General features: G+C 41.3%; 1 protein-coding gene across 2 annotated transcripts in view; it reads right to left on the bottom strand.

Moving 5' to 3' along the window:
- si:ch211-262h13.5 (uncharacterized protein LOC571127 homolog) overlaps window positions 1-22,233 on the bottom strand; it is a 47,631-nt gene that overhangs the window by 19,516 nt on the left and 5,882 nt on the right. For both annotated transcript variants that reach the window (XM_067398477.1, XM_067398478.1), the window contains exon 3: window positions 1,972-2,059. In XM_067398477.1, the coding sequence (XP_067254578.1) occupies window positions 1,972-2,059 (88 nt within the window). The remainder of the gene's footprint in view (window positions 1-1,971; window positions 2,060-22,233) is intronic.

Here is a 22,233-nt window from a genome sequence, read left to right as displayed (position 1 = left end):
AGACGTTTTGATATTGTGGGATTTGTAACTATACAGGCAACAGTGATGGAGTACTCGAGTCCTGGACTCGGACTCGAGTCCGACTCGAGTCACTATTCTTTGGACTCGTGACTCGACTTGGACTCGCGGACTGATGACTCGTACTTGGACTCGGACTCGAGGATATATAAAATCGGACTTGAGCATTACTTAAGTTTATATATAATATTATATAAGGTTTCGTGCCCAAGACCGGCCGGGATCTATTTTTTTCCCCTCAGAGACACTGCTACTGCTCGCTCTCTTGGCAACACACTCACTGACGTCACTCACTTTACGCTCGTGCATGATTCGCGGGCTAAATGTTCAAATTTGGAAAATTGAGGAAAAGACTGGGACAACCTCAAACTTTAACAGACACCTGTCACGGATGCACCCAGAAAAGTAAGTAAAATGCTTTCCATTGGCTAACGTTAGCTTTTTAAAAAACTTTTATTGACTAATGCATATATGATAATAAACAGAAGAAGCTAGGGTTGGGCGATGTTTGACAATTTGGCATCAGACGTCGACGATGTCTAATGTCTGGTTCAGATTACACAATTTTTTTGTCTGTTGATAATTTACTAGTCACTGTGTCAGATCGGATTAACTTACATGATTTTTTTTGTCTGTTGCGATGGTCACTGTCAGATGGATGACGCAATTTTGACTCCTAAAATCATGTGGTGTAGTGGACAAGAAACATGTCAGACTAACGTTACACGTTGCTTTCTGACCAGTCGCGTGCTGTCACACACACACATTCACTTGAACACATACAAACGCACTCACACTAAATCACTCGGTCACTCATTCATAAGCGCTCTCTCTCTCTCTCTCTCACTCACACACTCTCTCTCTCTCTCTCATATCGTATTGATTTTTACATTTTAAGTATTTTTAAATTTAATTTTAAACTCGAAACTCGACTCTAACTCGAACTTTGGTAATGGTGACTCGACTTGGACTCGACTCGGACTGTTCTTTGGGGACTCGGACTTGGACTCGGACTCGAACACTGGGACTCGAGACTCGACTCGGACTCGACAGTGGGTGACTCGACTACAACACTGACAGGCAAATATATTTGCATATGACTCCAGAGCAAGACATCATAAATAATACTCATGTTTGCAGTGCACACTTCATATCAGGTAAAATAATCGATGCATATGTAATGGTGTGTTGGTTTTATCTAGTACAAATCAGCAAGTTTCTGTTTTATAGGTGAAAAGTCGCCAACTTTCAGTGCACTAGCTAGCTGAATGCTTTGTCTGACAAAATGGCAGATTCTGTGTTCTGATTGGTTAGATCAGTTGTCAATCAAAGGTCGTGCGAGAGACGGGTAGACGTTATCGTGTTATACCCGCCAATAGCGAGCAAGGTGGATAAGCCAGTCTATGATTGGTTCCCGCAAAGCAGTAGAAATGAATGTACGGGTTTCCAGACTGAGTTGCCGGGCGAAATCAAATCTAGCCACTTACCAGTGAGCTGCATTGAATTAATTGATAATTATTGTGAGAAATCATTAACATGATCAGTGTCTTCACATAGATGAATATCATTAATTATTAATAATGACATATAATTAAAGGTAAATTGAGCAAATTTGTTATTTCAGAAGCGTGTATCAAACTGGTAGCCCTTCGCATTAATCGGTACCCAAGAAGTAGCCCTCAGTTTCAAAAAGGTTGGTGACCCCTGGCCTACATTGATATATTCACTGCCTTCAAATTGATCATTGTTTTGAGGACAACAATGGGAAAGATGTGGAATAGCAGTTTTGTAAATAATGGATCAAAAAAAGATTGATTTTATTTTTTAAATTAACCATGGACGTTTTCATTCGATTAATTGATAAAAAAATGAATCAAATGATTAATCTATTAATCGAGTATGTAGGGAACTCCTGTAAATGTGTGCAGTCAGAAATGGAAATAAATGGTTGACCTGGAACGAGTGTGCAGTCATAGCTGTAGAGAAAAGAGAAGCCCTCTGTTGTGTGGAGCACTGTGGTGTTACAGTTTCCAGAGATTTGCTACAACACAAGGAACACACATTAATTGTACACAAACCAATCTAAAACAATAATACATTAAAACAAAAAATCAAAAGACCAAAAAAAAAAAAAAAAAAAAAATCAGTGATTCTGCAAAACATCTGCACTGAGTTACTTAGATTACTTCATGGTAGAAGTTGGAGGTCATCATATGATGCTTTTAATGTTGTGTAGTTTATCTGTGCATGTATAAGATCTGCAAAGTTACAAAGCTCATAGTCTTCTACAAAAGGGATTTATTCTATCTAACAGAAAGCAATGCAGTATTTACAGTGTTGACCCTTCTTCATCATAACTGCAATTCACTCTGTCGCTGGATATCAGCTTCTGGGACAAATCTTGCCTGATGGCAATCCATTCTTGCCTCATTAGTGCTTGGAGTTGATCACATTTTGTGGGCTTCTGATTGTCCACACAAGTTTTGATGATTGACCACAGGTCAATCTCTATGGGATTAAGATCTGGGGAGTTGCCTGGCCATGGATCCAAAATTTCAACATAATGATCTCTGAGCCACTTCATTATTACTTCATTATTTGCTTTGTGGCATGGTGCTTCATCATGCTGGAAAATGCATGGTTCATCACCAGATTTCTCCTGGATTATTAGGAAAAGTTGTTCTTGCAGGACGTTTTGATACCAATAATGTTTTTGGGCAGAATTATGAGAGACACTCCCTTTGATGAAAAGCAACCCCGCACATGGTTGAGCTCAGGATGCTTCACTATTGGCATGACACTGAACTCACCTGTTCTTCTCCGGACAATCGATTTTTTAGATGTCCCAAACAGTCGGATGTTACGGTTCTGGTATCTTAAAAAACTCACGACGTAGGTAATAGCCGAAAACACAGTCTTTAATCCAACAGGAGAGCATAACGGGTTACACCAGTAACATATTACATTATACACCATGACTGACAAAGAACACAGAACAGGCAGGAACTTAAATACACAGATAATGACTACTAAACGGGAACAGCTGACAAGACTTAATTAGAAACCATAATGACTAATGAGGACTAATGCAGACAAGACAGAATAGAGGTAAACAGAACATACATGTGACATCGGAAAGGGGCTTCATCAGAGAAAATAACTTTGCACCAGTCTTCTGCTGTCCAGTCTTTGTACTATTGTTGTCACGATGCTAGAATTTCTAACTTTGAAACAATACCTTGAAAAATATCAATATTCAGTAGCATTTTCAATACCACAGGGAAAAACTGCCTCATCATTAAGAGAATAAAGATTTAGATTTTTATTAAAAAGTTAAAAAATAAGGCTTGAACAAGACGATGTGGTATATTTTTACATGAACAAATAGTGTAACATAGTCAACGCAGGGAAGAGGAGAGGCTGGATCCAAATGCAAGCAGAAATTTAATAAAACAAGATAATCCAAACATGAACAAGAAATCCAGAACACAGGACAATACACATGCTACATCCTCACAAAGACAACGACTGACAAAACTGACTGAAAGACACAGCTTATATAGAACGGGTTAACAATATAATGATGCACAGGTGAATTTAATCACAAAACTGAGTCCAGGCAAAGTTTCATGGAAAACATAGTTCATGGACGAGTGTGAGGCGAGTGTGAGGAGATAGGGTGGTGGAGGGATGCTGAAAACTGTTGAGGAACATAGGTGAGTCGACTGCATATATGTGTGTGTATATAATATATATATATATATATATATTATATACACACTGAATACATATATACACACTGAATACATATATACACAAAATACTGAGCTCGGTATTTTGGCCTGAACCCAGAGTGCTCCCCCAAATATTGCAAACCAATGTGGCACAGCAGCCAGGAATATTACTGATGACTCCCCAAAAATTGGGAGAGGAAGTGCGAAATGGTGTCACCATCTAGACTGATAAATTTGTAACTGTGGGATGGATTTTGGGGTTGAAGCTGGATGTGATGGCAAGTTCTGAGCATCTGAGAAAACCAAAAAAGGCCAATATAAACATTGCGTCAAGTGGTAGCCCTACTGGAGAGTGGAGATACATTTGGTGAGGATGTCTAGAGTTATGGGTTTCCTTGCGTCTTGGCGGGTGGGTTGGGTTCTTTGGATGATCAGAAGGGATGTTTATGAATTGGCTATTTTGGAAGAGGATGAGCCTAAAATAAGTTAATGAAAAAATTAACCCGTACTGGAGCTGGCTTGGGAGGTATAAATTAAGTAATAGTGAGAAGAGAAAAATCGGGAAAAGGCAGGCTGTATGTGAGGTGGAATGACTTAAAAAAAAATAAAAATCTCCAAGCAGTCAAGTAAAGCCCTATTCGGACGGGATTAGTTTTACATGGGGAGGTAGGGGTAAAGTAGCTAATTAATACCAGAGCTTCTCTGTGATTTTAATCCCGTCCGAATGTGCCATCTTGGTAATCATTACAGCTTTTTTCAGGGTCTTTTTTTTTCATTACGGCGACTTTTACCTTCTGTAAAAAGGTCCGGAAAAATTAACTGAAGTAATACTAATCCCGTCCGAATAAACCCACTGTAAATATGTACAGTAAAATTCCATCATTTCCTGTTTAAAAGTAGTTTTCTGCCCATTTTTCAAACATGGAAGCACTTGAAGAAACATTAATTTGTGTTGTAGGTGGTGCGAAAAAAAGTCTGTTGCAAACCTCAAGTATTTTCTACATACCATTCAGAGCAAAAAGAAGATCGAAAGCACTTAGGGGCACAAAAATGAAGCTCTAGCGCAAGTTCTGTCGGGAAGACTCAAATATTACGTCACTTATTAAGTCAGATCTAACCAATCACTATCTAACACTTGGAGTATAAAAGATTGGTACTTACACTTGTCTGAGTTCGCAGATGCTGACGCAAACTTTCACGTCGGTGCGGGTTATAATCTCGTCGTTATCCATTAAATCACTGATATTTCAATCTAAAACCCAAGCTTCAGCGAGTGAACCAGGTCGGTCCGTGTACGTTTTGATAGTTTGTTTTCCAATTCGAAATGAAATACGCAGAAACGAGAAAACGGTCGTTTGTTAAAAAATACGGAAAAACAAGATTTTGACTCGATTTTCGTTTTTTCGGGTCACTAGGCGTTTCTCAATGTCAAGGATACTTCCTTGGCAGGACTGGTCCTTCCAAGTCACTTCCTTCAGAGTCTAGGAGAGGCTCCTCTTTAGCATTCAGAGAACACGTAAATGGAACAGACTAGCAAGTGCACGTCATTGCGTCATTACCCCCCGGTAAACAGCTGCTTGTTTTCTACCAGAGACGTATGAACGCCTCCGTTTGTTCCTTGGTCCCTGTTAAAAAATACGAGAAAGCTATGAATAACGCTGTGAATGGTATAAATGGTATAATATTAACGTTAAATTACTTTAGACAACTTAACTAGTTATTTGTAAAGGATGCCGGTGATGGCAAACAAGCTAACAACGGTCCGGTTCAGTTAGCCATCAATAACGTAATTTGTATATGTATAATTTATAATATCAATACTGTAGTAATTTGTACTGGCATTTAAACGTTAAACTTTATTTATCTGACATATTTACTACTGTTATAACAAATGTTTGGTAACGTAAATATACTTACATTTGAAAGCATATTGCCCGCTAACGTCCAACATGTTTTAAAAACATTTTTGAACAAGATTGCAAAGCTGCACGCATAGGATTGTGGGTGATTTGAGAGTGCGAAGAGCGCGAAGGATACACATATGCATCCTTTCCTGTGTATGGGATATTTTTCGAACGAAGGACTCAGTCCTTGTTTGAAATTCCGAGGATCCTCGACATTGGAACAGTCCTTTGACGGATGTCGATGACGTAGCATCCTCGAAATTCTGGCTTCCGAGGATCCTTCCTTGACATTGAAAACTCGTTTTCCACATGTGGGCGGTCATTACACGCCCAGCCGATTGGTCAATCAAATCTGAGCCAGTGACGTCATCTTCAGTTCGTTCAACAAAATAACAGTCCTCTGCCGCTATATCAGTAGATGTCATAAATCGGCTTTCTTCTGTGCAACCTAACGCGTATTTCATAGAAATATTTATTTCAGAAATGTTAATCAGCACACAGACTGTTGTAATGCTGTTTGTAGTTTAATATGCATAGTGAAACTGCACTACCCACACAGAGGAGCGGATGAAAAGCACAGATTAAAAAAAAAAAAAAAACCTACAGTTTTTATTTTATTCTATTTTGAATAAATAGAATAAATCACAATAAATAAGTAGTGTAAGCAATTTTGAAAAACGAACAATAGCTCATCTCTCTTTATTTATTTATTTTATATAGCCTAACATTGCCTGCTGAATATAGGCTAATGTTAATAACCCTTTGGTTAAAAGATTGAGGGAATATGTAAAGATCAAACATTAAAGATCAAAATTACAGCTACATAGCTATTTTATATATTATTTTTGTCATAACTAAATGTTAAGCCAAAACGAATTAATTTAAAGCTGAACTGAAACAGAAACCGGCGTTATAACTACCTCTATAATTTGACACAAATCCAAATGTTTCAATATTCACGATTTGGAGGCTAAACTATATTTATTATTTAAACGCTTTTATTGTAGCCTACACAGACTACTTAAAATGAGCAGTATAATTTTTATATATTTGGCTGAATGTATGTTATTTTGACAGTTACAGCTGTCTATTGGGCGAAGAATCGTCTTCTCTCTTTTCACATTAATCAGTATTATGCAAGCGCACGCATTTGTTAGTCAGAGCGCTCGCCAAACGTTGCTTGTAGTGCTTGTTCGTATTGCATAGCCTTTAGCACGTTGTAATAATCATCCACATATTTCAAGTAGGCTACCATTTACGGTGGCCGAGAGAGCTCAACGCGCTGCAAATGAGAAAACATCTTCATCAGTTTGACAACACATGCGCTGCAAACTCCACAACACTTACAAATAGTGAAACGCGCTGCAAATAAAGAAAACATCTTCATCAGTTTGACAACACATGCGCTGCAAACTCCACAACACTTACAAATAGTGAAACGCGCTGCAAATAAAGAAAACATCTTCATCAGTTTGACAACACATATGCGCTGCAAACTCCACAACACTTACAAATAGTGAAACGCGCTGCAAATAAAGAAAACATCTTCATCAGTTTGACAACACATATGCGCTGCAAACTCCACAACACTTACAAATAGTGAAACGCGCTGCAAATAAAGAAAACATCTTCATCAGTTTGACAACACATATGCGCTGCAAACTCCACAACACTTACAAATGGTGAAACGCGCTGCAAATAAAGAAAACATCTTCATCAGTTTGACAACACATATGCGCTGCAAACTCCACAACACTTACAAATAGTGAAACGCGCTGCAAATAAAGAAAACATCTTCATCAGTTTGACAACACACGCGCTGCAAACTCCACATGTTTTCTTTATTTGCAGCGCGTTTCACTATTTGTAAGTGTTGTGGAGTTTGCAGCGCATGTGTTGTCAAACTGATGAAGATGTTTTCTTTATTTGCAGCGCGTTTTTCTTTTTGTAAGTGTTGTGGAGTTTGCAGCGCATATGTGTTGTCAAACTGATGAAGATGTTTTCTTTATTTGCAGCGCGTTTTTCTTTTTGTAAGTGTTGTGGAGTTTGCAGCGCGTGTGTTGTCAAACTGATGAAGATGTTTTCTTTATTTGCAGCGCGTTTCACTATTTGTAAGTGTTGTGGAGTTTGCAGCGCATGTGTTGTCAAACTGATGAAGATGTTTTCTTTATTTGCAGCGCGTTGAGCTCTCTCGGCCACCGTAACCATTCGTTTAGGACAAAACAAAGAATGGCATACCATATCCGGATATCGTTGCAAGGCTTGGAAAACCCCACTGCGGTTTAAACCTTAAAGCAACACACCCACATCATTACATTGTAATGTAGTCTAGATCTTTCTAACGAGACATTGTATTATATCGATACATGTATTATCGAATATTTCAATTCGTCATAAAATCATCGGTTTACTCAAATAATTCTTTGGAATTTAATAGTAATTCTAGAACGATTGGGCTGCTGTATGGCATGTAAGAATCTTGGGACATGTGGTCTCCACCTTAACGGTCGGTGCAAAGAATATAGGGACAGGACTCCGGAAGAATTATGTTAATGGATGTGAATATTAACGTTATTTTAGTATGAAGCAGAGCAGGACCGAATCGGGTGTGTCTCATACATTCTGAAAAGTGAAGCCACGGGCTCTTTGATCGCCCCCTGGAGGCTGGATGCAGTACAGGTCATAAACACCGCCCTCTCAATGCAGTCGAATGAGACTTCAGTGAAAACTTAAAAATAAATTCTGCTTCAAATAAAACTTTATGAAAAATGGTTTTGGTCATTTAAGGTAGTTGTTATCACACTGATATATATTCAATTGTTAGTTTTTGTGATGATTTAGATTTTAGCTAGCAATTTGATGCTATAAAAACGGGGCGTGTCGTCATGATTCGAACTTGATTGACAGCTCAGCTTGTCTGAGGACTGTCGGAGCTTCGAGGGGAGATTGAAGATGTATTAACTAACTGTTAATTTTCGATTTCTTTGTTATTTAACACCAACAAAATGAGTTGTTCAGCAGTAAACTGTACTAACCGACCTACAGGATCTGACGGATCACTGAACCTTTTTCTGTAACATTAAATATGGGTGTTATAAGCTAATTAATAAATGTTATTAGTTAAGATAACACACCTAATGTTAACAATGTCGGGAAAAAGCAGGTGATCGTTATCTGGCAGTTACTTATTTTTATGGGTATAAAATAATAATTAGCAGGACAAAACTAATGATAGCTTACTCTAATTACAGCAATCGATCTCCTGTAACATTAGTTGAACTTGATTTAAAATGGCAGGACCGTTTCTGACGATTTAGAGTTGTTTCTAGTGGCATATTATATTGATTTTATCTACTGAATTTGCTGTTTTAAAAGTATTATTGCTCTAGAAATAGAATAGCCTATTATTTTATAGGTAGAATTTTAAATTGTATATAATTTTTATAGTCTATTTAAAATACATGAATGATGACGCAGTCGTCTGGGCGGAAGTTTGATATCGCGACTCCGCCTCCGGCTCCACTGACGGTTCCTTCTGCGCATGCCCAGGCTCCAAACTTACGTATTGCGTAACATGTCAGCGCCCATTCGGTCGGCCATTTTGGCTTCAGTTCATTACAATGGAAGGAAGCGACGTCGCGTCGTCCATCTTTTTTTACAGTCTATGGACCGAATGTTGTGGGAACTGAACGAGGCCGCTGGAGCGATTGCGCAACACACGCCTCACGAGCAGCGGCACTTTTATTATGACAGAGTCGCCGGCGCTGCTTCCGCTTTTCCGGTCATGAGTATGAGGTAACATAGCTCTGTTTATTATCTTTTTAGTGTGTTGAAAATGATGTTATAACATTACTGTGTACGTTCGCTCGGCGGCTGCTATGAGACACCTGTTACACACTGCAGTAAGATCGATTTTATTGAATATCATTGCTGGATGTTTCGTGTTGATAAATTATAAATTTATGCATGATAAATTCATTTTTTAACGTATTGTATGATGGAGAAAATGCTGTATTACTGTTAATAAAAATAAAGCTGCATCTGATTATGCTATGTTAGCTACTTGACAAAAATAGTGTTTTTCTCTGAGGCATAGTACTCCCCAAAATCAAGGATATTAGATTTAAACAATGACTAATCATGTTGAGCTATTTATCATCAATTGTTTTTTTTGTCTATAGATATATCAAAACAGTTGTTCCCTTGTCTATTAAAATGTGTAATATTTTAAAGAGTCTTGGTGTTTCCATGGTTACTACAAATTAAAACCAGAAACCGAGGTTAATGCAGGTATGATGCCATTGACAGGCGACTCCTCACACATCCCGGAGCCTTGGTAAAAATTGTAATTTTTTCGCATTTTAGTTGGAAACATTGGGATGTTGTAAGTACTCAAGTAAACAAAAAATATAACACTGGACTAGTGGTTTTCCGATACTTGCAGCAAAAAATATTACTTATTGCACCTTTAAATGTAATAATAGTGTTTATATTTTCAGGTAAGTATTTAAGTTCAGGAAATGAATAAATTAAATGTAAATAACACTGCATTGTCTTCACCGCATAAAACTAAAATCTATTTCAGTGTGAAATTGTGGGTGTGATCGTAATGAGAGACGGATATCAGTGCCAAGTGAATCCCAGGGTATAGCTATAAAGGATGATTCATTCTACCAAATACTTCCAGTGCTGAAATATTACTCATACTTGTCAGTTTATTTGTCAAATTAAAATAGTGAGATAAAACAGATATGTTTTACTTGGTCTAGCGTCATACTATCATACTAATCTGCATTTGAGCGTGTTTTAAGTTTATGCAGTTCTGTGTATTAGTCTGTCGACTGTAAACTAGATCAAATTATAATATCCTGACGATATTCTAACATTTCATCAATTGCGCTGATCCCCTGCAATTAGCACATCAGTTTCTGTGTTTGTTACCTAAGCAATAAGCGCTGTATGCACAAGGACTTTTTGACATAACCCGCACGTGCCTATCCAAACACAAATAGATGGTAAACACATTTTGGTGTTCACAGAAAATAGTGTGCTCATCTTCAGGACCTGAACGCATGCAACTTGGTCTAATCACTACAATTTCTGTGACGTGATTATTGTGGATGTGTTCATCACGATCGTGCTGCCTACCGCATTTCAAACATCTGGATTTATTGCGTTCAGTACTCAGCCCCTGCCTGGTTATAAGCATTTTGCTTGTGCTTATCGCACCCCATCTCCTGTGCAGGGCTCTTCACAGTTTCTCTTCACCGAGGTTCTGACTGCTAGATGGAGTCCTGTTGGCCAAGTTCCGTCAAGCCACTAGCATAGTTTAGAAATTTTCCTAACAGCAGATGAAGAGGACTGCCATGTGCTCAATGCTCAACTCAGCAATTTTCTGCAAATACTGGTGGTGGTGGTGGTATGTTTCTCGTTTTCATCATTGCTTCCGTATTTTTAGCTTCTATAGCTTTAACGTACTTCTAACGCGGCCTTGTCTTCATGTGGCCTATTGTGGCCTTGTCTCTATGTCGCTTTTTATCTCCCTTTCTTGTTCTTTATCCTTCTCTCATCATGTGTTAAGTAATTTCATGCAAATACTGGTGGTGGTATGTTTTCGTATTTTCATCATGCCATTTTCAGCTTCTATAGCCTTATGATTTTCTGAGGCTCATCACAGCCTTGTCTCCATGTTATCTCCTCTCGACTTTCTCTGTGTGGCCGATCGCGGCCTTGTCTCTGTGTGGCCTATCGTGGTCGTGTGGCCGATCGCGGTCTTGTCTCTGTGTGGCCAATCGCGGCCCTGTCTCTGTGTGGGCCATCGTGGTCGTGTGGCCCATCGCGGCCTTGTCTCTGCGTGGCCCATCGCGGCCTTGTCTCTGTGTTGCTTGTTTTCTTGTTCTTTCTCCTTCTCTTATTATGTTTTAATTCATTTTTCTCTGTTTAAGGAACTGCAAGATTCTCCTCTGGTGGGTATACATTCCCTCTCACAGTTTTTGGGGGAGAGCGGGCTCCGTCCTGGCGGTCACGTCTCACCACCATTTTTGGGGGGTGGCTACGCCCCTGCCTTCAGCTTCAGGCAGGAAACGCAAAGTCTGCAACCCTCAGGACATGAGCTACGGACGGGGCCTACGCCAAAGATCATTAACCTTATATATTCTGCTTGCTGTTTGGTAATAAATATCAGTGTTACGTTATCTTGCCTCCCGAGTCTTTCCAGTAGAAATGAAGCTCTAGCGCAAGTTCTGTCGGGAACACTCAAATGTTACGTCACTTATTAAGTCAGATCTAACCAATCACTATCTAACACTTGGAGTATAAAAGATTGGTACTTACACTTGTCTGAGTTTGCAGATGCTGACGCAAACTTTCACCTCCATCCTCCCCACCACCACCAGGATGGTCCCTGTCCATACTCCCCGGGGGTTGGCTACGCCCCTGCCTTCAGCCTCAGGTAGGAAACGCAAAGTCTGCAACCCTCAGGACGTGAGATACGGACGGGGCCTACGCCAAAGATCATTAACCTTATATATTCTGCTTGCTGTTTGGTAATAAATATCAGTGTTACATTATCTTGCCTCCCGAGTCTTTCCGGTAGAACTAATTTTATCTTTAGCTGCTTTTTAGTGCCTATTACTGTAATGAAGAATCTGGAGATAGCGGATCCATTTGCAGCTTTATTTAAAAGACATAAATACAGGCTTGGGCAAGACAGTACCGTAAACAAGGACAGGCAGAAGTTCAGGGCTGGCAGCGATAAGCAGGGTCGGGTCACAGAGCCCACCCTGCGAGCGGCTCTAGACGCAAGGAGGCTGACGCCGGGTTCTACCACGAGGTCGCGGGGCCGGTCTCTCTGGATGCTTCCGGTGGAACTCTTCCACGAGGTTGGGGTCTAGAATATAATTCGCATTGACCCAGGATCGCTCCTCTGGACCGTACCCCTCCCAGGCTACCAGGTATTGAAGACTCTGGCCCCGGCGTCTTGAGTCGAGCAGCTCTCGGACACGATAGGCCTCCTTGCCCACTATCAACAGCGGTGGGGGTTGCGGCTCCTCAGCTTCCTCCGGACCCCCGGAGGGTTTCATCAGCGAGACATGAAAAGTGGGAGAAACACGGTAGTTAGCGGGTAAATCTAAACGGAATGATACTGGGGTGATTTGTTTTATAATTTGAAAAGGCCCGACATACATGGGACTGAGTTTTTTGCATGGAAGTCTCAATCGGAGATCCCGGGTGGAGAGCCATACCCATTGACCCACAGCATACTGAGGTGGAGGTCGTCGTCGATTTGCCTGAGTCTCTTGTCTCCTGACTGCACGTTGGAGGTGTTGATGAGCAGCATCCCACGTCTCCTCACTTCTCTGCATCCATGTGCTGATTGCGGGTAACTCTGAGGGTTCGCCTGACCATGGAAACAAGGGCGGTTGATACCCCAGCACACACTGAAATGGAGTCATGCCAGTGGAGGGTTTTTGTAGAGAATTCTGCGCATATTCTGCCCACATGAGGTAACTGCTCCATTCTGTTTGCTGATGATGACAAAAAGTGCGGAGGAAACGGGTAAGTTCTTAATTCATACGTTCAGTTTGACCATTGGATTCTGGGTGATAGCCTGACGTGAGACTGATGTTGACATTTAATAGTTTGAAGAATGCCGCCCAGACTCGGGAAGTGAATTGGGGTCCCCTGTCTGACGTGATATCATCAGGTATGCTATAGAGTCTGAATACATAATTGCATAATGTTTCTGCCGTTTCGAAAGCTGTGGGTAGCTTTGGGAGTGGTATCAGTTGACATGCTTTGGAGAACCGATCTATTACTGTCAGGATGGTGGTGTTACCTTGAGAGGAGGGCAGATCAGTGATGAAATCTATTGCGATGTGTGACCAGGGCCGGTGAGGAATGGGTAATGGTTGAAGTAATCCAGCGGGCAACTGATGATTAGGTTTGGAGATCTGCAGTGCATTGATGGATGAATCGAGTAATGTCTTGTGACATGGTTTCCCACCAGAAGCGATTCTACAGCAGGTTGAGTGTGGCGGTGATTCCAGGATGACCAGAACTGGGCGTGTTATGTACCTGATGCAACACTTTGTCCCGGAGGTGTGCAGGTACAAAGGCGTGATTGGGTGGACAAGTGGTTGGTGGGGCTATTTGTTCATTGGCTTGAGTCAATTCTGTCATAATGTCCCACTGGACTGGAGCAAGAAGAAGAGATTCTGGGATGATATGTCCTTCGGTTTTGTTCTGATCGATGCATTCCGCTTGATGAGACAAAGCATCTACTTTGGTATTCTTGGACCCGGGTCTGTAGGTCTGTAGGCTAGATTTGCTTCAGTGGACCAGCGAAGACGAGAGGATGAGCGTTTTGTCATGGATTTCTGAGGTGCTGCTACACTGCTTAAGTTTCGGATGAATCGTCTGTAGAAGTTGGCGAAGCCCAGGAATCGCTGCATTTCTTTGAGGGTTTGCGGTTTTGGCCATTCTAATACTGCGCTTACTTTGTCGTCCATAGCTACCCCATCTCTGCTGATGATGTATCCCAGGAAGGCCGTGGAGGTCTGATGAAATTCGCATTTTTCGGCTTTGGCATACAGTCGGTGTTCAAGCAGTCTTTGGAGCACCATTCTTACATGTTGAACATGTTCTTCGAAGTATTTAGAGTATATCAGAATGTCGTTTATGTAGACGATGACCCACCGGTTTAACATGTCTCGGAATACATCATTGATGTAAGATTGGAACACGTCTGGGCTGTTGGACAGCCCGAACGGCATAACAAGGGTCTCGTAGTGGCCAGTGGTTGTAGAGAAAGCAGTTTTCCACTCGTCCCCTTCACGGATGCAAATGAGGTTATATGCACATCGAAGATCCAATTTGGTGAAGTATTTGGCTTGTCTTAGCTGTTCGAGTGCTGCCGGTACCAGAGGAAGTGGGTAGCGGAATTTTACGGTGATGTCATTCAGGCCCCTGTAGTCAATGCAGGGTCGGAGACCCCGTCCTTTTTCTTTACAAAGAAGAAACCAGCGGATGCCGGTAATGTAGAAGGCCGGATAAATCCTTTCGCTAGTTCTTCTTCAATATACTTTTGCATGGCTATAGTTTCAGGTTGGGATAGGGGAAAGATTCGACCTTTGGGAGGTGTTGTGCCTGGTAACAGATCGATAGCACAGTCTCCGGGTCTATGAGGAGGGAGTTCAGTAGATTTTTCTTTGCTGAAGGCCACGGCCAGATCGGAGTATTCAGTGGGGATCTCTGGCTTCTCAGCAATCTCTTTACATACCTCCACAGCTCGAAGAGGCAATGGGTGAATTTGTGACCCGTCACGGAAACCACGGACACAAGTCGGCAGCACAACTATCGAGCAAAATGAGAAAGAAGCGTTTTTTTTTTTCAAAATTGGTGATTTTAGTTTTTTTGCAGAATCTGTTAGTTGAGATCACGAAGAAGCCTCTCCGTGTTTGAGATAGCAGTATTGGTTTATTTAAAAGCATACATTTTGAGGTTTAAATCGGCTTGTTTTTCTGGGATTCTATCTCGCAGTAGGGGCGTGTCATTGTCTGTGTGTATTTCCATACTGGAATCGGATACGCCGGCTTTTGTTTCTTTTGTTTCTTCCCGCCCTCCAAGGGAAGCGTGGCTACTTATTTATGCAGCGCTCTGACCGGCTCTGATATCAAAATTCAGTGAAGAAGGATGCCGCAAAGAATATCGCAGACGAGCTGAACCGTGGCCGTTACACCGAAAATGTTTTGAAGTACTTCTTCGAAAAGCCGGATGATTATGAACAAGCGCTCACTGATTCTGAAGACGATCTGAGCGACGATGAAAGCAGCATAATAAGACTGAATAATATCCCTAATCTGCAACTGAGCGAAGATGAAGACGAGGAAGAATGTATTGGACTGGCGTCAGACGAGTTGGACCGTAAGATATCAGAGGCTATATCAATAGTAACATTTGATGGGGATAAAGACAGAGAAATGGTGAAAATCCATAACTTTGACTGTAAATGCTGCACGAGGAGAAAAGAGAACTCTCTGCATGGGAGACAGTCATGTAGCCAGAAGCTTTCTCCAGATATTATGTACAACATACGGCTGGATTCTTTAGCTGTGGAAAAAGAGTGGCAGGACATGCAAATTATTGGACATTTAGAGGCAAACAGACGCACAGTGCAAACTTCGGAGATGGTTACATCCACAAAGAAGACACCGACAAAGAGAAAGTGTGCCCGAACGACTTATTTCATTGGAGGCAACGAGATCTGCAAGAATACTTTTCTGTTTCTTATGGGGTGAGTTTCCATTAACATCAAAGTTTGTCGTTTTGTGTTCATTCTAAGAACACGTTTTCTCATGTGTCTATTGTTATTAGCTAGCTGAGGACTGTCGTTTTAATTGTAATCGTTAGCATCGTATCACTTGCCAAAAAGCCCCATTACTATAATGGGCTTTTAGATGGAAATGGTAGCATCTGCTATTAATTTGAATAATGCTTCAATTGCTTGAATTGACTGGTGTGAATGACTTAGACCACGTAAACCTGCCAGTTAGCATTCTTGAATTGAATGTGATGCTAATCATTTTAGCTAGTGGTGGAGGAAGTGCTACATTCTTAACAAGGATTTTCTAACGTAATGGTAAATGTATCAGATTAAATTCCTACTTAAGTAAAAGTATCCATAGCCGTAAAATGTGCGTTATAAGTCAAAAGTAAAAGTATTTATGAAGAGTTTAATGTACAGGATTATTTTTAATCCTTTGACTCAATAATTTGACCTATAATTTGTACAATGCATTCTGATATAGGTGACAAGATGCCTGTTAGCATTATGTTAAACGTTTTTTCCTTGTTTTTTCAGCATTGGCAAAGACACCCTGGCTGATATAGTCAAACACTATGAGGAGAATGGCGCAAGACCACGTTTGAGGAAGAAGCACTCACTGCCACGTCTACCAGCCAGGTTTATCAGGCCTGAGGATATCAACAGAGTTGTGGACTTGCAAGAAGATTAGGATGCATTACAATTTTGATTTTGCTCAGCAGGTAATACTTCACACACATTTACTTTACTTTATTAATGTCCCTTAAAGGGCGATTTGGTGCATGAGAATAAGCAGCCTGATTTACATTACATTTACATTTAGTCATTTAGCAGACGCTTTTATCCAAAGCGACTTACAAATGAGAGTAGTAGAATCAATTAAATCAACATGAGAACAACAGTATGTAAGTGCTGAGTGAAGTCACAGTTATGTCAGTAAAGTGCTTGTAGCGTTTTTTTTTTTTTTTTTTTTTTTTTTTTTTTTTTAAATAAATAAATACACAGATAGGGGAAGAATATTATGCAGATAAATGCAGATAAATGATAAATGCGGAATAGCAAATGATAAATGCGGAATAGCATCAATATAGTAATTTTTATCTTTATTAGACAGTTATGAATATACACAAATTTTATTTAATCTAATCCAAGTTCCCTCTCTCCCTCTGTCTCCAACAGTTACACTTTCCCTCAAACCCTCTCCAGCCAGGACCAATGTACTTCCTGACCCCACGGAAATGTGGCCTATTTGGTGTTTCCTGTGAAGGGCTGCAGAAACAGGTGAATTACCTGATTGATGAAGGCATGTCATCTACTAAGGGGAGCAATGAAGTCATCAGCTACATGCATCATTTCTTCGGCAACTTTGGAGTTGGAGAAACAGAGGTGGATCTTCATTGTGACAACTGTAGTGGGCAGAACAAGAACAACTTCATGCTCTGGTACCTTGCCTGGCGGGTTGGACACAAGCTTCACGATAAAATTGAAATCCACTTCCTTATTGCTGGCCACACCAAGTTTTCCCCTGACTGTGGCTTTGGACTCATCAAGCAAGCCTACATGAAGACAAGAGTCAACACTTTGGCAGACATCGCTGAGGTACTTTAACTTTACTTTGCTTTAATGACTTCAGTGCTGTTTTCTGTTCTGCTTCAATGAAACATTTAACTGAAGATTTTTTTTTCCTCTCTTCTCTTTTTTGTCATCAGGTTGTGGAAAACAGCTCTCCTGTGAGTCACCTCAATATCCCACCGCTTGTTGGAACGGCAGAGGGCAAAGTTTTAGTCCAGACCTTCGACTGGCAGCAGCATCTGACTCACCACTTCCGTAGACTCCCACAGATCAAGAGTTATCAGCACTTCAGGTACTTATATTGAAACTTTCACATGTGTACATACAATATAACATAGTAACAACATACACATGACAGTATTTTATGAGAAAATACTTTGCCATGTTTAAATTGTCGTATGTGCTTATTCTGTCACAGCTTTGATGCCAAGAGACCAGGTGTGGTGCTTGCAAAAACTCACTGTGATGCACAACCTGTCGAATATCAGCTACTGCGCGACGGAGCAGATCTGCCCTCTATCGACGGTCTTTCTGTCCTGGCCCCACCTGGACTGAACATTGACAGGCAGACCTATCTGTATGAAAAAAATCAGGCCATTCTGTGCTGACGAGGCAAGATACATCACATGTCCAGCGCCAAGGGTCACAACACAGAAGAGACCCCGAATGTAATATCATTGGACTGTGTCACAAAGACCTTTGTCTTATGCTGCTATTACCAAGTAAAAGTGGTACTTTTGGTACATACTTGGATTCATACTCATGCCCTGGAAAGTTTTTGAAAATAAACATACATAGATACAGATCCTTGAAAGTGCTTGAATTTATTTTGTGCAAGAAGTTTTCTGGAAGAAATTCCATATTATTCTCTCCGGTCCAATAATGTTTTATTTCACCAACACTTCGTGGACTATGCTTGATTTACGTTAGTTACTTGCATTTACGCATTACGTTAAGTGTTTACCACGTGAGTTACTTTGTGTTGTACGTTGCCATGACGTTCACACGCGCACAAAACTACTACGGTACTAAGGTAACACGATGTAACCTTGCTCTCACTTGAAATGTGTCCCCACATTAACAGGGGGGAGCTTTACAGGGGGTATGGCTTATCTAAATGAGATGTAAATGAGCCCTATTGTTACTCCCAGCAGGTGAGAACAGGCGAGAACTGCAACTTTAGAGGCGTTTTTCTCCCTATAGAGCTTTCTTAAGTGCCTACCTTCAAATGGCTACAACTTCTCCAAATATGATCAGATTTCCATGTGTTACACATCGTTGGAAAGCTTGGAGACTACACTTTCAGAATCTGTGAATAACTCAAAATGCCCCAGAACCGACTTGTGTCCCTACTTTCCATGACTGGTCACATTTGTTGAAGACAGTGTTCGTGACAATGTTCATCCCAGTGAAGTATCTCTCCCTCCCTCCATGACACATGTGGGTTATGCGAGCGGATCCAGGGCAAACCAAGAACAATGGAACTCTGTGGCGCATGAATTATGTAGAAACAGATGGGCTCTTGATGAAGGATGCAGACATGTAGTTTGAGTTCGGTGGTGATATGTGTAATTTTCCCTTCTCCAATGGGTTTCCTGTCTAGCGCCTCCACTGTCAGGGGGAAATGACATTGAGTTAACGGAATGTTGTGCTTCCTGGCAAAAGTGTCTGACATGAAATTCCTTGCTGCCCCAGAGTCCAGAAGAGCGTGTGTGGCAATACACTGGTCTTTAATCAAAATCTGAGCAGGTATTTTTAGGCAGTTGGAGGAGTACTTGTGGAGTGAAAGGGGACTCACCGTTGTGGACTTAGTAGTGGGTGGACGGATCGGACAGTTATTCTTGATATGACCGGCTTGGCCACAGTAAAAGCACAAATGGAGTTGGTGTCTCCTCTCTCATCAGGATGGACGGGTGTATAGCCGAGTTGCATGTGTTCTGGAGCTGCGTTGCTGGTCGGGAGAGTTCGACTCGAGCGTCGAGTGCGTAGCAGATTATCAATGTGTATTGCTAGGTCAATTAAAGAGTCCAAAGTACTGCCCTCGTCTCTGCAGGCCAATTCAGCTTTTAAATCCATCGTTAAGCCCCGGCAAAATAACAATTTCAGGGTATCTTCAACCCAGTTAGTCTGTGCAGCCAGTGTGCTGAACTGTAATGCGTATTAAGCTGCGGTGGTTTTACCCTGGATCAGTGAAAGTAGTTGATCACCCGGACTCCGACTGCTCTCTGTATGTTCAAATACATCTCTGAAGCGTTGCAAGAAAGTCGTGAAAGAGGGGAACGCCGAACCGTCGTCACACCAAATGGCGGTAGCCCAATCCAGAGCTCTCCCCGTTAGCAGTGAACAGACAAAGGAGATGAAACTTGTGTCTGTGGGATACATAGATGGCTGCTGGTTCACATACAAAGAACATTGTAATAGAAATCCCTTACATTTGCTGGGGGTTCCGTCAAACTTTTCGGGGAGTGCCAGATGAGGATTTGAGACGGCTGGTGGAGTGGGAGATGGGACAGCGGGTGCGGCGGTTTGTACTCCAGGAGACTCAGAAGGATTGAGGTGGAGACTCTGGAGGGTTTTCACCAACTCTCCGGTGAGTGAAGTGAGGCGTGAGAGTTGGTGATGGTGCATGGCGAGCTGGCTGGCTTGAGCAGTTAATTCCGTTGAGATCTGGGCCAAAGCTGCTGGATCGTTTGGCAGCAAAGTCTTCTGTAATGAAGAGTCTGGAGATAGCGGATCCATTTGCAGCTTTATTTAAAAGACAGATAAATACAGGCTTGGGCAAGACAGTACCGTAAACAGGGACAGGCAGAATTTCAGGGCTGGTAGCGATAAGCAGGGTCGGGTCACAGGCAAGGATCAAGACAGGCAGCAAGAGTTCAGAATCGATAGTCAGGGAAGGTTCGGGGTAGGCAGCAAAGTTCAGCAGAGTAATACAGTCCAGGTCGTAACGAGATATCAGTCCACAGATAAAAGCTCAGAAATGATCACTAATAGCAAATCAAGACTTCACGACTAGGTGCGTGTGTGTGCTTCTTAAATAGTGTGGTGTGATATGGTGCAGGTGTGAGGTGATCAGTCCCAGGAATGCGGGCCTCTGGGAAATGGAGTCCAGATGGGTGCGAATCAGTATTCCGGTGAGGGCTCCCGCCGGTGGTCCGGAGGATGTACCGGAGGAGCTGTATTCGTGACAATTACCATCATAATCCAATCAGAATTTAATAAGTCATTTGACCGGACCTAACTGTTATAGTTTATATATTTAGATGTATTTGCGCCAGGTTTGCGCACATGGTATGAGAAAGCAACATATACCCACGTGATGACAGGGAGGTGACAGCGGTGCGTAAATCGAGTTACATCTCCCACTTCTAATTTTACTTCGATGTCTTGTCCCATGCGAATTGGACAATTAATATTACAGACGTCCTGAGGTAAAATTGCATTACTCCACATCCCCATGTAAAACTAATCCCGTCCTAATAGGGCTTAAGATTGTAGGGTTCTTAGGGAGACGGCTTGAAGAATGTAGTTGAAAGAGGTGTCAAGGAGAGATTTCAAAGTGTGGTTTAGTAGAATATCAGCTCTGAATAATGAGGTACTGGGGTGGGTTAAACCTCAAGTGGCAACAGCCTGAATTTCTGAAAAGCAAAATGAGAGATAGTCAGCTATTTGATTTTTTGCAGTTATAATGAATTGATAACATGCTGAAATCTAAATAAGGCGTCTTAGGACATCAGCGCGGTGGACTGCGAACAGCCTTTATTAATACATTGCACTGTTGCACTGTGAACTACAATGTTGTTTGTTGGCCATTCTGTCCCCAAATGGAAGGCTGCTATGATGAGAGGGTATAGTTCAAACAGCACTGAGGATGTTACAGACTGTGGTGAGTCTAAAAGCTGGGCACTTAGATGGGAACCAGCGGCCTTGGTAAAATCCTCCGAATCCTATGGCGGGAGCTTAATTTGTAAACAGTTGAATGTTGACGGGGAGAGAGACAAGATTATTGTAGAAATTGTATTGTACATGCTCCCTTTGGGATAAATTTTTAGGAAATATGATGTGTTGTTTCATTGTTATGCAGATGACTCTCAGATATATGTCCCTCTTCAAAAATGAAAGGAAAACAAAATTGAGAATACTTGTTGGCCCTCCTGATGGTAGTCTACAGCATCATCCTCAATTGCATACACTTACATCATCAGTGAACACCTGTGTTAAAAATCTGGGTATTCTACTAGACAGTGACTTGAAACTTGACAAGCAAGTAAATTCAGTTGTCAGATCGTGTTTTACCCATCTGCGTCTGCTGACCGAAGTTGAGCCTTTCCTGTGTCCCCAAGCCTTTGAATGGGTGATCTATGCATTTTTATCATCTCGATTAGATTATTGTAATTCTTTATACTATGGTATTAACTCCACAACCGTAGCACGTCTTAGTCCAAAATGCTGCAGTGGGACTATTAAAATGTCTTAGCAAATGTGACCATATTATGCCAATTTTAGCATCACTTCACTGGTTGCTGGTCCACTTTAGAGTTGATTTTAAAATCCTCTTATTTGTTTACAAGTGCTTAAACAACCTGGCTCCCCCCTATCTCTTTGATCTATTAGTGCAACACAATCCTTCCAGAGGGCTTAGATCAGGTATACAGAAACTTTTAGCAATTCCACAGTTCAG

Source organism: Chanodichthys erythropterus, chromosome 10 (assembly GCF_024489055.1).
Source record: "Chanodichthys erythropterus isolate Z2021 chromosome 10, ASM2448905v1, whole genome shotgun sequence".
Taxonomy (NCBI): domain Eukaryota; kingdom Metazoa; phylum Chordata; class Actinopteri; order Cypriniformes; family Xenocyprididae; genus Chanodichthys; species Chanodichthys erythropterus.
Note: the sequence above shows the minus strand (reverse complement) of the source record. Positions and strands in the feature narration are given on the sequence as shown.